A 16,459-nucleotide genomic window follows, 5' to 3' on the forward strand; every position below is an offset into this window, starting at 1 on the left:
AAAGAGATCTACCTGAAGCTATTATAGAAATGCCTTTATAGCCATTTAGGTATATAGTGGACAAGGGACTTTCACATACCTAGGACCAGCCATATAAAAAATTCCTACAGGACTCCTACTGTAGTCACCACCCCCCACCCCCTCTTGGCTTAAAAGGCAACAAACTATCCGGCTTGATGTGCAGGCTTCCCCACGCTGGGCTCTCCCACTAAGATTGCTCAGCTGTCAGTGAGCCACACTCCTAGTTCAACCCCCAAGGTCATTATTGCTTCCTGACTTTTGCCCATTCCTCACCTCTTTACCAATCCAAACGTTACGCTTTATTCAACATAGAAAATAAGTACGATTCTTTTTCAGTGGCCCCACTAATGTTGAGTACATAACACTCTCAATTCCCATAACACAACCATGCCCTTGGTGATAAAGTTGTCTAATTTTCGTTCCCAAGTAGTTTCAATATGTACAATGTTCCCGCAACTAGATCAAAGTGTCTTTGAACATAGGGGATGAATCCTCCTCTTGTTATGTTTGCTCCATAGCACACAGCAAAGATCTGGGAGCATAATAGATATTTCTTTGCTTGAGCCCTGTCTTCTCTAAGAAAGGGGGGAAGAAACACTTTTGGTGTTAGAGACTGCTTAGTAGAACGTGGGAAGAAGACCCTAATTACTTTGGAAGCAGCTGGGCTTATTGGGCAACCTATACTTTTTATTTTTAAACTTTGGGAAATAAGGAGAGAGCAGCCTCCTCTAGGGAACCTAGGAAATACTGATGAGTAAACATTTTTCAAGTCTTATATATCCTGCTGCCTGCACTGGCACTCAAGAAACCATATCTGGGTTGTATACCACTCCTTCTGGGTGTTTCTGTCCACTGATGACACTCAGTGAGACAATGAATTAGTTCTGAAGAAGTGACTCAGACGATGAGATCTTCAGGCAGCATAGAAGGCTGCTAGGGAGTATGCCTTGGCACAGACATACTATTCCAGTGGGACAAGCTGCCTCTTCTACTCATCACAATCAGAAATGTCTTCTCAGAGGAAAGCAAGACATGAAGACATGTGATAATCTATACAAATTTTATTTTAATATCAATTTCTATGGGAACAAGCAGGTGTCAGCGTTATGCAGACACGGAAAAAAGGGAAAGAAAAAACTAGTGATGACTGATCTTGTATTTACATTATTTGGTTTCAACAGGGACAGGAAGTTTTGCTGTTAGCCTCATGTGGGAACTCCAGTTTCTGCACCTTCCCCTGCTGCCTCTCAGCATCACGATAGAGCAGTGATTTCTGTGCCTTCAATCGGCAAGCCAGGCACATGAAAATTGACTCCACGTTCTGGCTCTCTTTGGGGTCCTTGGCCGATGTCTCAAACAAGAGCATGTTGTGGGCATCGGCAAATTTCAGGGCTAAATTGGAGGGCACCTGGATCTGTTCCCTCAAGTCACACTTGTTGCCCACAAGCACTTTCGGTACTAGTGGGGGCACAGCATGCCCATTGCATTCTTGGATCCACATTTTGAGGTTGGTGAAGGATGTCATCTTGGTGACGTCATAGACAAACACCACTGCATGCACATTGCGGTAGTAATGCTCGACCATGCTTTTGCGGAAGCGTTCCTGACCTGCTGTGTCCCACACTTGAACCTGAAAGGTATAAAAACCCATGTTTGGAGTCAGGAAAGGAAACATGAATAGACAGGAGAAAACATGGTTCTGTGACATTATAGAGCTGAGGTGACAAGCCCTAACACTGAAAGTAGTTCTTTGACAGATTGGCAGGATGGACTTATGAAAGTACTAGAGGCCCAGTGCATGAAATTCATGCACAGGTAGGGTCCCTAGGCCTGGCCTGCGATCAGGGCTGATCAGTTTCCCCTCCTTTCCACCTCCCTGCCTCTCTACTTCCTCCTTTCCTTGCTCCCTCAGTGCCCCACCCCACTGCCACTGCTGGTTACCCACCTTGTTCAGTGACACCCCCTAGTGGTCAGCACACATCAAAGTGAGTGATCAAATTCCCAGTCTCCCAGTCGAACTCCCAAGGGGACACTTTGCATATTAGCCTTTTTATCCTATATAATAAAAGCTGAATATGCAAATCGACCAAACAGCAGAACAACTGGAGGAACAATCACTCCCAATGATGCACACTAATCATCAGGGGACAGACACTCAAAGCAAGAGCTGCCCCCAGCCCGCAGACCCCAGGCCAGCCAAGGTGGGGCCCCCCCAATTGCCTTGCCAGTCTCCCCACAGAGGGAGGTGACCAGCAGCAGTGGGAGGGGGCAGGGCCAGTGCCCCCCCCCCCCGATTGCCCCACAGATGGGCCCTAATTGCTGGCCAGGTCTAGGAACCCTACATGTGCATGAATTTCATGCACTGGGCCTCTAGTCCTATCTAATAAAAGTGTAATATGCAAATTGACCATCACTCCAACACACAAGATGACTGCCCCCATGTGGTCAAAGATGGCTGCCCCCATGTGGACACAAGATGGCACTACAAGATGGCCAGTAGGAGAGGGCAGTTGTGACTAATCAGGCCAGCAGGGAGGGCAGTTAGGGGTAACCGGGCAGGCAGAAAAGGGCAGTTGGGAGGGACCAGGCCTGCAGGGGAAGGCAGTTGGGGGGGGCAGGCCTGCAGGGAAGGGCAATTAGGGGTGATCAGGCCAACAAGGGAGGGCAGTTATGGGTGACCAGGCCAGCAGGGGAGGGCAGTTGAGGGGGGAACAGGTCTGCAGGGGAGAGCATTTGGGGGCAACCAGGCCTGCAGGGGAGGGCAGTTAGGGGTGATGAGGCCAGCAGGGAAGAGAGTTGGGGGTGACCAGGCCTGCAGGGGAGGACAGTTAGGAGCACTTAGGCATGGATCAGGCTGGCAGGGAAGTGGTTAGGTGGTGATCAGGTTGGCAGGCAGGTGAGCTGTTGGGAGCCAGCAGTCCTAGATTGTAAAACGGATGCACGACTGCCCATCAGGATTGGGCCTAAACAGGCAGTCGGACATCCCTTGAGGGGTCCCAGATTGGAGAGGGTGCAGGCGGGGCTGAGGGACACCCTCCCTCCCCGCCATGCATGAATTTCGTGCACCAGGCTTCTAGTATATATATATATATATATATATATATATATATATATATATATATATATATATATATATATATATATATGAATAGAGAGAAGTTCCTTTCAGGATTTATAAAGTTTTTCTTAAGATTTTTAGTTGAAAATCCTTCAGATTTTTAGTTGAAAAACTGGGATGTACATTAACCAACTCTTCTGTGGGCAATTTGTCAAAATTATCAAGAACCTTAAAAATGTTAAAAACTCTTTGAGCTTATAATCTCACTTCCAATCATCTATACGAAAGAAATAATAGATATGTGGTCAAAATTTTGTACAAAAGTCTTAATCACCATGTTATTTATACTTTTTAAAAAACAGGAAATAGCCCTGGCAGGTTGTTTAGTGGTTATAGCATGAGCCTGCAGGCCTAAGTGTTGTGGGTTCGATCCCAGGCCCTGGTCAGGGCACACATAGGAGGCAACCAATCGATGTGTCTCTCTCACCACTCTCCTCCCTACCTTCCACTCTGTCTAAAAATCAATGGAAAAAATATCCTCGGGTAAGGATTAAAAAAGAATAATAAATAAATAAAATAGGCCCAGCTATCATGGCTCACTGGTTGAGCATCGACCTATGAACCAAGAAGTCACAGTTCGATTCTTGGTCCGGGCACATGCCCAGGTTGTGGGCTCAATTCCCAGTGTGGGGCATGTAAGAGGCAGCCGATAAATGATTCTCTCTCATCATTGATGTTTCTATCTCTCTCTCTCTCTCTTCCTCTCTGAAATCAATAAAGATACTAAAAACAAAACAAAATAGGAAACAGTCTAAATGCTCAGTAAGAAAGGAATAGCTAAAGTTTGTGTATATAAGTATACTGTGGGTTATTATGCAGCCATTAAAAATGTTTTCAAAGAATAAATGATGGAGGAAGTGTGCACAAAATATAAGTGAAAGCAGGACATGAAACTTTTCATATGCTATGGTCCCAATTAAAACAATTAAGCATAGTCATATGCATAGGAAAGACTGGAAGTGTATATACCAGAACATTAATGATCATTTAAGGGCAGTGAGACTATAGATAATATTTATTTAGTTCTTTTTTGTTGCTGTACTTTCCAAATTTTTTACTGTATTCATCACTTTGTCTTGGGTTTTGTTGGGGGAGGTTTTGATGGCTTTTTAAAGAAAACAAAGTTAGTGTTTAAATTTCAACTTTTAGCTCAATTTAAGTCCACTTCTTTGTTATGTAAATGGTAATTTAGCTCACTGGATTTTTCTTCCGTATCTCACCTTTTGGGATAAAGGCCAAATTATGAAGCAAAAATGCTGATTTAAAATATACCAGGACACAACTCCCAAGGGATACTCTGGAGTCGACGCACATTCTGCCCAATCTATTTCTCTTTATACATCCAAAGTCTTGGACAAGAGATTCATACACAGGATGATGGTCCCAAGGCCCTATACTATTCTCAGTTATCAAAGAAAATTTGATTATGGTCTCTAATTGACTATTATGGTTCTTAAAACAAAGTATAGCCTTTATTTGGAGTTATTGGTCAGTCAGTATAATCTAGTAAATATAATTGAATCTCCTTGCTGAATGAAGATCTTAACAGGGCCCCAGAGTCATCATTCTGAACATCAATTTTCATTGTCTAGGCTCCCCTTCATTCCCTCTATGGGCATGGCCATTACATGCCTTTGACATGACCTTCAGATTCACCCATTCTATTTTGTTGTTGCTATCCTCACCTGAGGATATTTTCCCCATTGCTTTGCACAGAGTGGGAGGAGAGAGAGAGAGAGAGAGAGAGAGAGAGAGAGAGAGAGAGAGAGAGAGAGAGAGAGATTGAGAGAGAGAGAGAGAGAAACATTGATGTGAGAGGAGGGACACATCAATCGGTTGCCTGCCGCAATTGCCCCAACAGGGGATGAGGAGTGAACATGCAACCCAGGTATGTGCCCTTGACCTGGAATCCAACCCTCGATTCTGTGTTGTGCAGGTTGACTTTATAACCACTGAGGCACACCAACCAGGGCAGATTCACTCACTCTTGTATTTTGATTTTCATTTCCCTAGGACAGACCCTTCTCTCCTCACTTTTGGACTACAGTTAAATCTTTTGGATTCTAGATGTCTCTACTCCCATGCTTCCTCATACTACTTTCAAACAAGCCTTCTTGAATCTCTGCTTTTTCAGCATGTCATCCATCTCATTAAGAAATTATGTTAGGCTTCTTCTGCATGTGGCATCAAATAGAAAGTTTTGTCTGCCATAATTTTATCTCACTCAACCTCTTTTCAAACTACTCAGCTACCCCTGGTTCATTCCTTCTGTACCTTTGGTCCTGCTAGTTCACGCTTCCCTACAGAATCAGTTGCCCCCTCATTACTCTACCTAGACCTTGCTCATTCTTCAAAGGCTCAGTTCATATCTCCACCTTCTTCCTAAAATCTTCTCCACCTCTTCAATTCTCTTTCCTAGGCATTTCTAGTGCACTTTGAGTCCATACCACGCCATTCAGAATATATTTATTTGTTCTCTAGATGTTTCATCATTGCTCTTGGCATCTCTCTGGCTAAACGGTAAGCTGTTTTTTTCTGCATCCAATCACTTATCAATATGGTTGTTGTCGAAACTGTCAGCATTATCAACAAGCAGTTTTGGCCTGAGCTACCAAAAGTACAAGCAGTCTGGCATCCTAGGTATCTGCCAAGGCGAATTCAGAAACAACATTCAACCCTGATTATGCAAAAAACATAAGTCCTTGAAGACTGATTTGCTTTGGCATGCAGAACCAGAAAAGATTTTTCATTTCTTCCACTGCTGTGGTCCTCTGAGCAGGAAGAAAGCGAGAGCAGGCCAGGAAAGGAATGGAGGTCAGTGGGAAGAGTTCGGGTATAGCACAAGAACATCCTGATCTCTAACTCTTGCCTCTGAGTAAGGCTGAATCCCTACCAGCCTTCAGGCATGTGGCAGATGCTTTACCACCATGAGCTCAGGACTCTAAAAATACCTGACACTAGCAAGAACAGGGGTGGGAGTGTGTGATTTTTTTTTCTTCTTCAAAATTGTGTACACCACCCAAGCTGCCAGAACTACAGGGAGGGCCCTCTCTGCTGGAGACCAACTCTGCCTTTTCAATGTTACAGGGAGCCTTGAAGTTTTTATTTGGAGACTCGGAATTTGAACTGGAGGCACTGCTCTCATTCTATATAAACCCCACTCTAAACTCTATGAAGCCCTGTTTGTGGTGGGAAGTGAGCCAAGAAGCAGGCTGCTCACAGCAGAAAAATCAGAAAAGCCATCACAAAGGAAGAGCACAGTAGTCAGGCTCACTGGACACACAAATGACCTCATTTTTGTTTGGAAGTTTGATGTTCCTATTCTTCTCAACATCCTTACTGGTATAAGCCCCTGGCACCTCCTTCCTCTTTTGCAGCTGGTAATCCTCTCATCCATCCTTCATTTCCTGTAGGCACTGTATCCACATGGTGACCCTGAGGGGACAACTGCCCCTTAGCCACATACATGCCCCTTGGCCACATACATGCTCCTCCGGATTTTCTCTCCAAGGATCAGTGGGGAGTAATGGAGTCAAACAAACTTGGATGCAAATCTCAGCCCAATCACATACTACTAGTTAGGTGTCCTTAGGCAAGTAACTTAGTCTATCTTCAGTGTCCTCCCCTGGAAACTGAAGATAACCACAGGAATCTTGTAGTGATGCTGTGAGGATTAGCATTACTTGTAAGCACGTGGCACAGTGCCAAATACACACTCTCCCTTCCACCCTGGCCCCAAACCTCCAGCATCGAGTCTGGCCCGACAAGCAATTGACAGCAGTAGTTTTGGAACTGAGAGACCTGGCTCCTAGCTCCTTCACTTAGTAGCTAAATAAACGAGTAGGCAAATGAAATACCACACGAAAAAGACCTTTGGCAAAACATAAAGTGCTCTGCATATGTTAGTTGTTTCTATTGACTCAGAAGGCCCATCAGTCCTTCCCTAGTAGCTGCTCCTTGGACCCGTTGGTTCTCATCCTGAAAAGCCCAAAAAGCTTGGCTTCTTGACAATGAGATAGAGCCAGGGCACAGGCAGGTGGGGAGGGGGGAGGGGAGGAAAGAGGAATGCCAGAACCTGCCATGGGTAGTTGGGGGTAGGCCCAATATAACAGGGATGTTGGAGAAGGGTCGAGAGGTACATCCCGGGGAGCTACCAACGATAAATCTAGCCTTTTTCCTCATTTTACTGAGCAAGCTTCAGCAAGTCCTCCACTCCCTGCGCATGCTCATAGCTGACACAAATATTTCTTTTCCCTAGGGAACATATCTGGCATCTTTGTATAGATGAGGCATGAATGTCCTTTTGTTGGAGGCCAGCAAGGGAGTGTAGATGTGGAAAAGTGGAGAAAAATGAATCTGTAACCCTCGGAGAGTGCCGGAGTGGCTGACGGGAATAGTTTAAAACAAATATTTTTTTAATTAGCTGGACTGTCCCATCTACATCTAAGATACACACACAAGTCTGCCCCAGCAATTGGCAAAGAAGGACAGAGACAAAGAGGAACTAATGCACAGAGAGCAAGGAAACAAGGCAGACAGAGAAACACACACTGATGGGTAATTAACCATTAAGCTCACTGGCAGAAGACAGAAGCTCAGAAGCCCCAAGGAAGGCATGATGTCATTCTGACTGCAGGCAGCTTCAGAGGGAACACTTAGCTCAGCCTTCATCCACTTGATAATGTAACACAGGAAGGTGATTTTTCTAAGTGATCAGCAGAGAAAGAGATATCCACAGTCCTGGTTGGCGCCTGCCCACAGCCATACCTAACCTGCAGTCTGCCTGGTCTGCAGGGCTAGGGCTGAGGGGGCGCTAGGTGTAAGGAACCAAACTAAGGAGGAGGGAGTGCTCCCATGAGAATTTACAAAGAATGGCTCCAAAATTAGTTCTGAGTCTCCTCTCTAATACCTCCTTCATCCCACCCCTCACTCACTCCTATTTGGCATTTTTCCAGCGCTTCTAATCTGAGACAGGCTCAGTAAGATTTAGCTAAAGGAGACAGATCCATAATGGTCATTATGGGAAGCTCCACTCTTTCTTTGGAGGTTGGGACATGCCTCCACCAAGGTTGATGTCAGGAAGGACTGTCAGCTTTCCCATATGATGTGTCTCTGTATCCCTGTCACAGGTGGCTGCATAGGCTGCCTGGACAGCGGCACAAGCCTAAAGCAGGCATTTATATTGAAAAAATCACCAGAAGGGAAATTAGGAGACCTGAGTTGTAGGCCTGGCCCTGTGTGATCTTAGGCATGTCACTTTCCCTCTCTGATCCTCAGTTTCCTATCTGGAAAATAAGGATGTTGGGTTAAAGATTCCTTAAGGTCTCTTCCATCTCTGAACATTCCCTGATTCTCACGGCTAAGGTGAGACAGACAAGGTACAAAAAGTAAAACCTAGCCGAAACCAGTTTGGCTCAGTGGATAGAGCGTCGGTCTGCGGACTGAAAGGTCCCAGGTTGGATTCCGGTCAAGGGCATGTACCTTGGTTGCGGGCACATCCCCTGTAGGGGGTGTGCAAGAGGCAGCTGATCGATGTCTCTCTCTCATCGATGTTTCTAACTCTATCCCTCTCTTTTCCTCTCTGTAAAACATCAATAAAATATATATATTTTTTAAAACCTATAGGAGAATCAGATATCTCCTCCCTGCCTTAAAAACAAAAAACTCAGCTCAGTGTCTGGGGTGCAGTTAAAGGAGACAACTTGAAGGATCCTGGGTCCTGGGACTATCACTCTGGACTCCTGGCCTACAAAAGACTACCAGGCTGCTTCGAGGGAAGCCACTTCCCCCTGTGCACACTCCCCCAGGCCAGATATTGCCCCTGAGGGTAGAGTGTGCTGGTAGAGAGCCTGGGCTCTGAATGTAGGTCGCATTAGTGCTTAGTTAGATTCAAGGGTCAAAGACTGAAGCTCAGATCCATATGCCTTTGGGCAAGTTATTTAATCTCTCTAACTTTGATCTCCTTATCTATATACAGGAATGATAATAAGTCTTAATTTCATAGGTCTGCTGTGAAGGTCAAATATGGTAGTGTATGTAGAGTAAGTATCCAGTCTGAGCTCTTCGTTTATTCACAAAGCAGGAGTTTATTATTATTATTATTATTATTATTATTATTATTATTTACTTACTGGAGGCTTTTCTTGATGCTCATGTTAACTAGGAAACATTGGATTATAAATGTTGTGATTGGGAGGGTGTAAAGACACATTGACTGGAGACACCAAATTGGGTTTCAAAGCCTAAGGGATGGCCCTGGTAATTAAGAGAGTCCTCCCAAACGTGCTGAGTCAGTCATCCCCATACAGGGGTTGACAGTATGTTCTACCCTAGGGCACAGGGAAGCAGCCCAGGAGAGACCACACCCTACTCTTGGACTAAGAAGAGGTCACTGAGCTCTCTTTCCCAGTCTCCTTTGAGAGCTGGCGTTTTATAGCCTGACAGCCTTCTATTGCAAGCTGTGGTCTAGGGCCACTTCAGCCTGGCACACAGGACTCTTCCCTCTCCCCCAAAGGGAGAAGCCTTTGGCAGCCACCTCCTAGTGTGGTTTTGTTACTTGTTCCTTGAGAAACTCCAGGCCAGCTGGAGTGTGGGGCCAAATCTCCTTCGAGATCATGTGCTCGCTGCCATGCTCGGCCACCTTCCCACGGACAAGCTGGTCTTCACCTGCTGGCTTTGGCCCTGAGGCTTTAGATGAGGCAAGGTCAGCATCTCCCCACTCCCACGCCCCACCTTGAGATCCCTCAGAATCCGCCCTCAGAGAGCTCCTTCAGAAGTGTCACAAGGTTTCACCCTCTTGAAATATCATCTTCCCCTAAAAAGCCTGTATTGAGCACTAATGAGCACTTTTCTAGTGAGTCACACTGTCACAGGCTCTGCCCCTTGGGAAAAAGTCCAGAATCTTTGGCAGAGACTGTAAAATCCAGTTTGGCAAAGTATTGGGCTGTTGTAAGGGAAGGAAACTTTTAAAAAATTTCCCCAAGGGCATTGGGTGGCGACCCTCTTCCACTCATTTTCAACCTCCCATTTTACACTTTCTAGTTTCCTCCTCTCTTCTCCCCCACGCTCCCAAACACTTCCTTTTTTTCCTCTATGTAAATTTCAGGTGGGCTTCTTTCCCCTCTCTTAAATCCAGAGAGTTGTTTGGCTCAATGTGACCCTTGATTTTAAACAGGAAGTAGCATTACATTGTAAGGGTCTTAAGGGTCCAAGAGCACATACATAAGTATATTTCCACTTTGGATTGTTAAGGCATGCTTTAGAAATTACAGAATCTTACAACGTTACATGAAAGAAGTTAGACACCTTAGAGAAAGTCCTAAACCATCAACATAAAGCCCTGGGAAAGGAGAAAGACTGATACCTACTTCGACTTTAAAAAATAAATGTAGTACTTCCTCCAAAAATGCAAGGGCTGGAAACGATCACTATTTCAAAACATTGTCCTCTATTCCTGACCCTGGGACTCAGTTGTTCTTGAGAGCGCTCCCTTATCAATACTGGGCTGTCCATCTTCCTGACACACGTAGCATCTTGGCCTGGTTTCTGAAGCCATTTTAAAACATGTTCATTATTAAAACCAAGAAGTCAAGAGTCTTGCAGAGTTTACAATGTTTTTTTGTTTTTGTTTTTGTTTTTATCATTTTCCCCAGTTGCTAAGCCCTTCTCTCCATATCACTCTGCAGGAGGGAGTTTTGTACCTTTACCTGACAGGGTCTGACCGGAAGCTCAAGAAAAGGTCAGCTATGTCTAGTGGAGTTGGTCTTTAGTGAACAATGTCTTTGGAGGTGACTTTCCTACCCATGGACCTGCCCCCTTTCTACTCCCCTGACACATGAAGCTGCCCTTGTCATGTCCTCCCTCCCACTAGCCTCTGCACATTGAACTATTCTTGTTCTATTGAGTTTCCACCTTTTTCTGAACCAAACGTGAGTACAAATGGTCAGACATGAATATCCGTACTTAGCCTACTTCATAAACTACCGAGAAGGGAGGACCAAGACACTTCCGCTGACCCTCAGATAAGTTGCTCTGCATTCTTACAAAGGCCTGCTGAAGACAATACCAACACAATGAGCAATGGCGAATAGCGACAAATACAGAAGATAGCATTTGAGGACTGTTCCAAAAGAAGTCGTTTTGTCTCTTAGGAAGGGCTGGTGAGTGACCCTGTCTCAATGTCTTTCAAAGCGTTCATGACTTTGTGCCAAAACCACCCCACTACACCCCTATTCCGTTTCAGCCCCAACGCTAACCATCAATGGTCATTTTCTATGGATTTCCATCCTTTCCTCCCCTCCAATGCCTTAACCAAAGTGGGGTTTTGCAGCCTATTGGCACCCAAGAGGTAGAAGAGACCTCAAGATATGTAAAGTGCTTTGGGATCCATCCCACACCAGGACCGATTCCCTCCTGCCTCCCTCTGCCCACAGGTGCCGCTGCTCCTGGCGCAGGGTCAAGGATGGGATCACACATGCTTTTCCTGGCAGGAGCTGTCAGGTAGGGGCAGAGGACATGAATGCACCCACTCCAGCCTGCCTCCGCCCCAAACGGGTGAGGTTGGAACCCAACCGGGCAGCTGAGAGAGGAAAGGGGGGATGAGGAGGTGCCCAGGGTCTTGGGCTCAGCAAACAGCGACACAGCCATGCATCTGAGACTTCACAACCACCAGATCCAAGTCCCGGGCGAGGACCCCTCCCAGAGCCCACCCATCCTGGACCCGACCGGCTAGATCACCTTGATCTTCTCGCCCTCGATTTCCACCGTCTTCTCCCTGAAGTCCACGCCGATGGTGGCTTCGGTCTTGTCCGGGAAGGTCCCTCCGCAGAAGCGGAAGGTCAAGCAGGTCTTACCCACGTTGGAGTCCCCTATCACGATGATTTTGAAGATGCGGATCTGCACGTACTGGTCCAGGGACGAGTCGAGCTCCAGGGATGCCAGCCCAGCAGTGGAGGCAGGTTGCAGGCTCCCGTGGCCCAGGATGGGCTGCGCCATCTCCCCAGGACGGGACCAAACTGGGGCCCCAACCCCCCTCGAGGGCTCCACACAAAGAAAACGGCCACGTTAGTGCGCTCGAGGCGAGCGAGCTTTGTGTGTGTGTGTGTGTGTGTGTGTGTGTGTGCCCGCGCGCGTGTCCGTGAGTGTGTGTCCGCGTGTGTGTGCGTGCGCCGGCACCGTGCGCGCACGCGCGCGTGCAGGGGGTGCCCTCAACCTAGGTCCCCCTCCTCCTCCTCCAGCTCGCCCTCCTCACATTTCCGAAGCACCAACACAAAAGCCGGGCAGGGAAGGGAGACATGAAAGAGAGACTGCAAGCCTGAAGCTTTCTGCTTCAGTCGGTGCCTCAGCCGCGCCTTAGGCTAGGATCCTCCCTTGCCCATCCCCAAGGACACACCGCAGGGAGGAAGCCTACGAGGCAAGGGGGTGGGGAGAGGGGCGCACACCCCTCCCGGATGGTCTTCCCTTCTCGCTCCCATTTATCTTATAGATCTCAGGCTTTTCCACCCCCCAATTTCTTGAAGCACGTGGGGGTCAGCGGGCAGGGAGCACAGCTGGGGAGGACAAAGCTGCCCTCTAAGGCATCTCTGGAGCACTTTGGCCTTGGAGCAACATTACTGAGCGGGGCGGAGACTCCTCTTTCACCTCGGGAGCAACGGCCAGCTAAGCCACGCTTGCCTCCGTAGCCCCTTCCCAAGCCTTGGGATAAAGAGATGCTCTCTTATTGAGGAAGCAGGTGCACTGCCGAGCCCCGAGGAGGAGCCTGGGAGGGTGCTGCCAAGACAAGCCTTGGGTAGCGGAGACCCGAGCAGCTGAGGAGGGAGCCGGGGGACACTGGTATGCGTGTATAGGGGGTGTTACTGTTTCTGTCACAGACCTGCCAGATGTAGAGGGGCGCGTGCCAGGCGCCAACCTCCCCCTCATCACACCACAAGCACCCATCCTCTGAATGTTCAGGAGAGCGGCTCCCATTGGCTGCCGCAGTCGGTTGTGTTTGTCTGGCCAATGGGGAAGGCCCGCCGTGGGAGAGGGCCAAACCGGGAGTTGGGGAGGGGGGAAGCTAGTGGTGGCAGCTCCAGCACAAGGGGACTTTGTTCCGGGGACTAACCATTTCAGGCCCAGGTGGAGGGATCTTGGGACCAGGCATAAAGCTCATAGTGTCTTGCATTCCTGGGCTCTCCATAGGATCATAAGTCCTTCTAGAATGGTGGAGTGTCAGAAGGAATTGAAAACCCCCAGGAGGGTTCACCCCTCTACAACTGAATGTAGAAGAAAGTGGTCGGTTCTAATTTGCCAGAAGCCTAGATTATGCTTGCAAGATGATAAATGAACAGAACTTTCTTACGGTATCAGGGGGCAGCTTCCCAAAGCTTACTAAGCATCATCATACATCATCATACATCATCATACATCAGTGACTCCAGGTTCAGAATTTGTTTGAAATTAACTTTGCTAGGGTATAATTTACATACAATAAATTGCACCCCTTTTACGTTTGCTTTTAAGATTTTATCCATCCTCCCACATATTTCATAGGAGTAAGATTGACATATGCCAATAGCACCCACATGAGCTATTTGCTAATGCCATCAAGGTCAGGGATTCCAGCAGCACACATGAGCTGCCATCTTATTTGTATGTAAGGCTGTGCTGCAAAAGACACAAACGTGACTAAATCCATCTCAATATGAGAAAAACAATTTTTAAAAAAGAAAGAAAAAACAATTCAGTGCATCAGTGATAGGTCTGTAATGCAACTGCTCAGCCAAGTCCAGGTTACTTAAAATGGCTAGGAAGATAGGGTCTTCTAGTTAACAAGCTTTTTAGCTGAGTTAGCAGATATAGTTGTAGCTAACTCTTTACACATATATGTGGGTCACCCATTTCTAAAAGCATAGATTATGCTATTCAATATTAAAACCATCTCAGGAAGAACTTAATCTTTGTTGGCTAAACCAAGGTCATCATTATGAATATCAGTTCCCATTTTATTTTATTTTTTTGATTTTTTAAAAATATATTTTATTGATTTTTTACAGAGAGGAAGGGAGAGAGATAGAGAGCTAGAAACATCGATGAGAGAAAAACATCAATCAGCTGCCTCTTGCACACCCCCCACTGGGGGTACTGCCCTTGACTGGAATCGAACCTGGGACTCTTCAGTCCGCAGGCTGACATTCTATCCACTGAGCCAAACCTGTTTTGGCTATCAGTTCCCATTTTATAGTGTGAATAGCTATCTTTTTTTTTTTCTGATGTCTAGGTAATAGTTTCCAGCAGCATTCTTCTCTGTATCTGAAGCTAAATCTGGTGATCATTATCTACAGAACAGTAGCCCTGGCCCGTGAGGCTGGGTTGCTTGGGTGTCGACCTGTGCACCCAGGGGTTGCTGGTTTGAATGAAGGAGCCTGTCTCCTTCTCCCGTGGGGTGTGGGTGGAGGGGGGGGGGCAGCCCATGGATGTTGATGGATGTTTTGCTCTTATATAAATGTTTCTTTTCCCTCTCTGTCTCTGTCTCTGTCTCTCCTCTCCTGCCCCTCTCTCTAAAAATCAATTTAAAAATCTAAAAAGTCACCTATTCTTGTACTTCTGAACACCCATTATTCTATATTTTGTTTGTTTCTATTTTTGTTGTTGACTCTATTATCCCTCATTTTCCCCACTTTTGCCTCCTACTCTGACCCCGCCCCTCGCCCCAGGCCTTCACCCCACTATTATTGTCTGTGTCCAAAGGCTATGCATATATGTATATATATTCTTTGGTTGATTTCCCACCCTCCTCACTCTCCTCCCCTCCTGAATATTATTCTGAATGAGTAAGGGAAGCCTAAACCGGTTTGGCTAAGTGGATAGAGTGTCAGCCTGCCTGAGGGGTCCCGGGTTTGATTACAGTCAGGGGCATGTGTGTTGTTGGTTGCAGGCACATCCCCAGTGGGGGGGGGTGCAGGAGGGAGTTGATCGATGATTCTCTCTCATCGATGTTTCTAACTCTCTATCCCTCTTTCTTCCTCTCTGTAAAAAATCAATAAAATATATTTTAAAAATAAAATAAAAATGAGTAAGGGAACTCTGGATCATTTTCACCCAGTAAAGCTGCTTCCTGAGTTAAACTTTCTAAAACAATGCCTTTGTAATTTCATCCTCTATCCCTATTTTACTTAAAAAATAATAATAATGTCATCACCTACAAGATTAGGGACAAACTATTTGGCTCGTTTAAATCTGACCCTACCTTATTAACCTATCCTTATTAACTTCCTAGTATATACTCCTGCCATTGTTGCCTGAAAATGTACTGGGTTGTGTTCACTTTATACCTCCAAGCCTTTTAATTTAAATAGCATGGAGCTTTCTCATTTAATCTTCATATCAAATCTGTGTGATTGGTAGACAAGGAAAGTGAGGCATAGCTAAATGACATGCCCAAGTGGCAGAGAGAGCCAGGATTCAACCTGGGGCAGACTGCATAAACACTAAAAATATTTACTTAGGTCCCAGTGTATTCACCATCAGAAATATTCCTCCTCATCCACTGTTTAAATTTTACTACTCATTCTTGAAGACAGGCCCAAGTAATATTTCTTACGTGAAGTCCTTCCTTAGCTATTCCATCCCATAGTCTTTTCTCTTGCTCTGGCACTACACCATATATATGTATAAATGTATATATGATATAATATAATATTATATATTATATAATATATAATATATATCCAGTATATGTTATCTCCCCAACTATACAGTGACCACTTCCTATACTTTTCATAAGCCTCTAGATCCCCCTTCATAGTAATAGCCAAGTGGCAAGTGCTCAATAAATACTTTTTAAATGAATATGTAACACAAAACTCTGAGAAAAGACATGTTATGTTTTGCATACAGCCAAAATTTTATTTCCAATTTAGCTTACATTTTGTAGAGTCGAAACTTAACCCCTCCCCCTAAACTCTAAAAGTGCTATTTAGGAATTCTCTCACAGAGTGTCTGAAGCATGAACGCTTTGCCAGCATCCTGCTTTCAGGCACAGAAGATTGACAGGAGACCATCCGCAGCACCTGATACAGCATCTAGGAATCAGAATTGCATAACATAAAAGCGATATGGGGCAAGACAGAGCGGAATGAATACTTGCCCTAGAAGCAGAGGTTAGGTGGAAAAGCGCCAACAACTAAAACTGGGAAGCCGAGAGACCCAGCTCGGGCCTATATGTTAAGTCTGGAAGTGGAGTCAAGCCAGAAAATCCCGAAGGCTAGTACCTAGTTACTAGGTAACCGGACGTCCCGCTTTTGGCGGGAGAGTCCCGATTTTTAACAATTTGTCCCGCGT

General features: G+C 45.9%; 1 protein-coding gene across 1 annotated transcript; it reads right to left on the bottom strand.

The window, feature by feature from the left end:
- Window positions 1-1,067: 1,067 nt before the first annotated feature.
- RAB33A (RAB33A, member RAS oncogene family) lies at window positions 1,068-12,705 on the bottom strand. Its single transcript, XM_036443544.2, has 2 exons — window positions 11,876-12,705; window positions 1,068-1,651 (listed from the first exon to the last, which is right to left on the bottom strand). The coding sequence occupies exons 1-2, from the start codon at window positions 12,131-12,133 to the stop codon at window positions 1,196-1,198; spliced, it is 714 nt and encodes a 237-aa protein (XP_036299437.1). The 5' UTR covers window positions 12,134-12,705; the 3' UTR covers window positions 1,068-1,195.
- Window positions 12,706-16,459: the final 3,754 nt, after the last annotated feature.

Source organism: Pipistrellus kuhlii, unplaced genomic scaffold (assembly GCF_014108245.1).
Source record: "Pipistrellus kuhlii isolate mPipKuh1 unplaced genomic scaffold, mPipKuh1.p scaffold_m20_p_19, whole genome shotgun sequence".
Taxonomy (NCBI): domain Eukaryota; kingdom Metazoa; phylum Chordata; class Mammalia; order Chiroptera; family Vespertilionidae; genus Pipistrellus; species Pipistrellus kuhlii.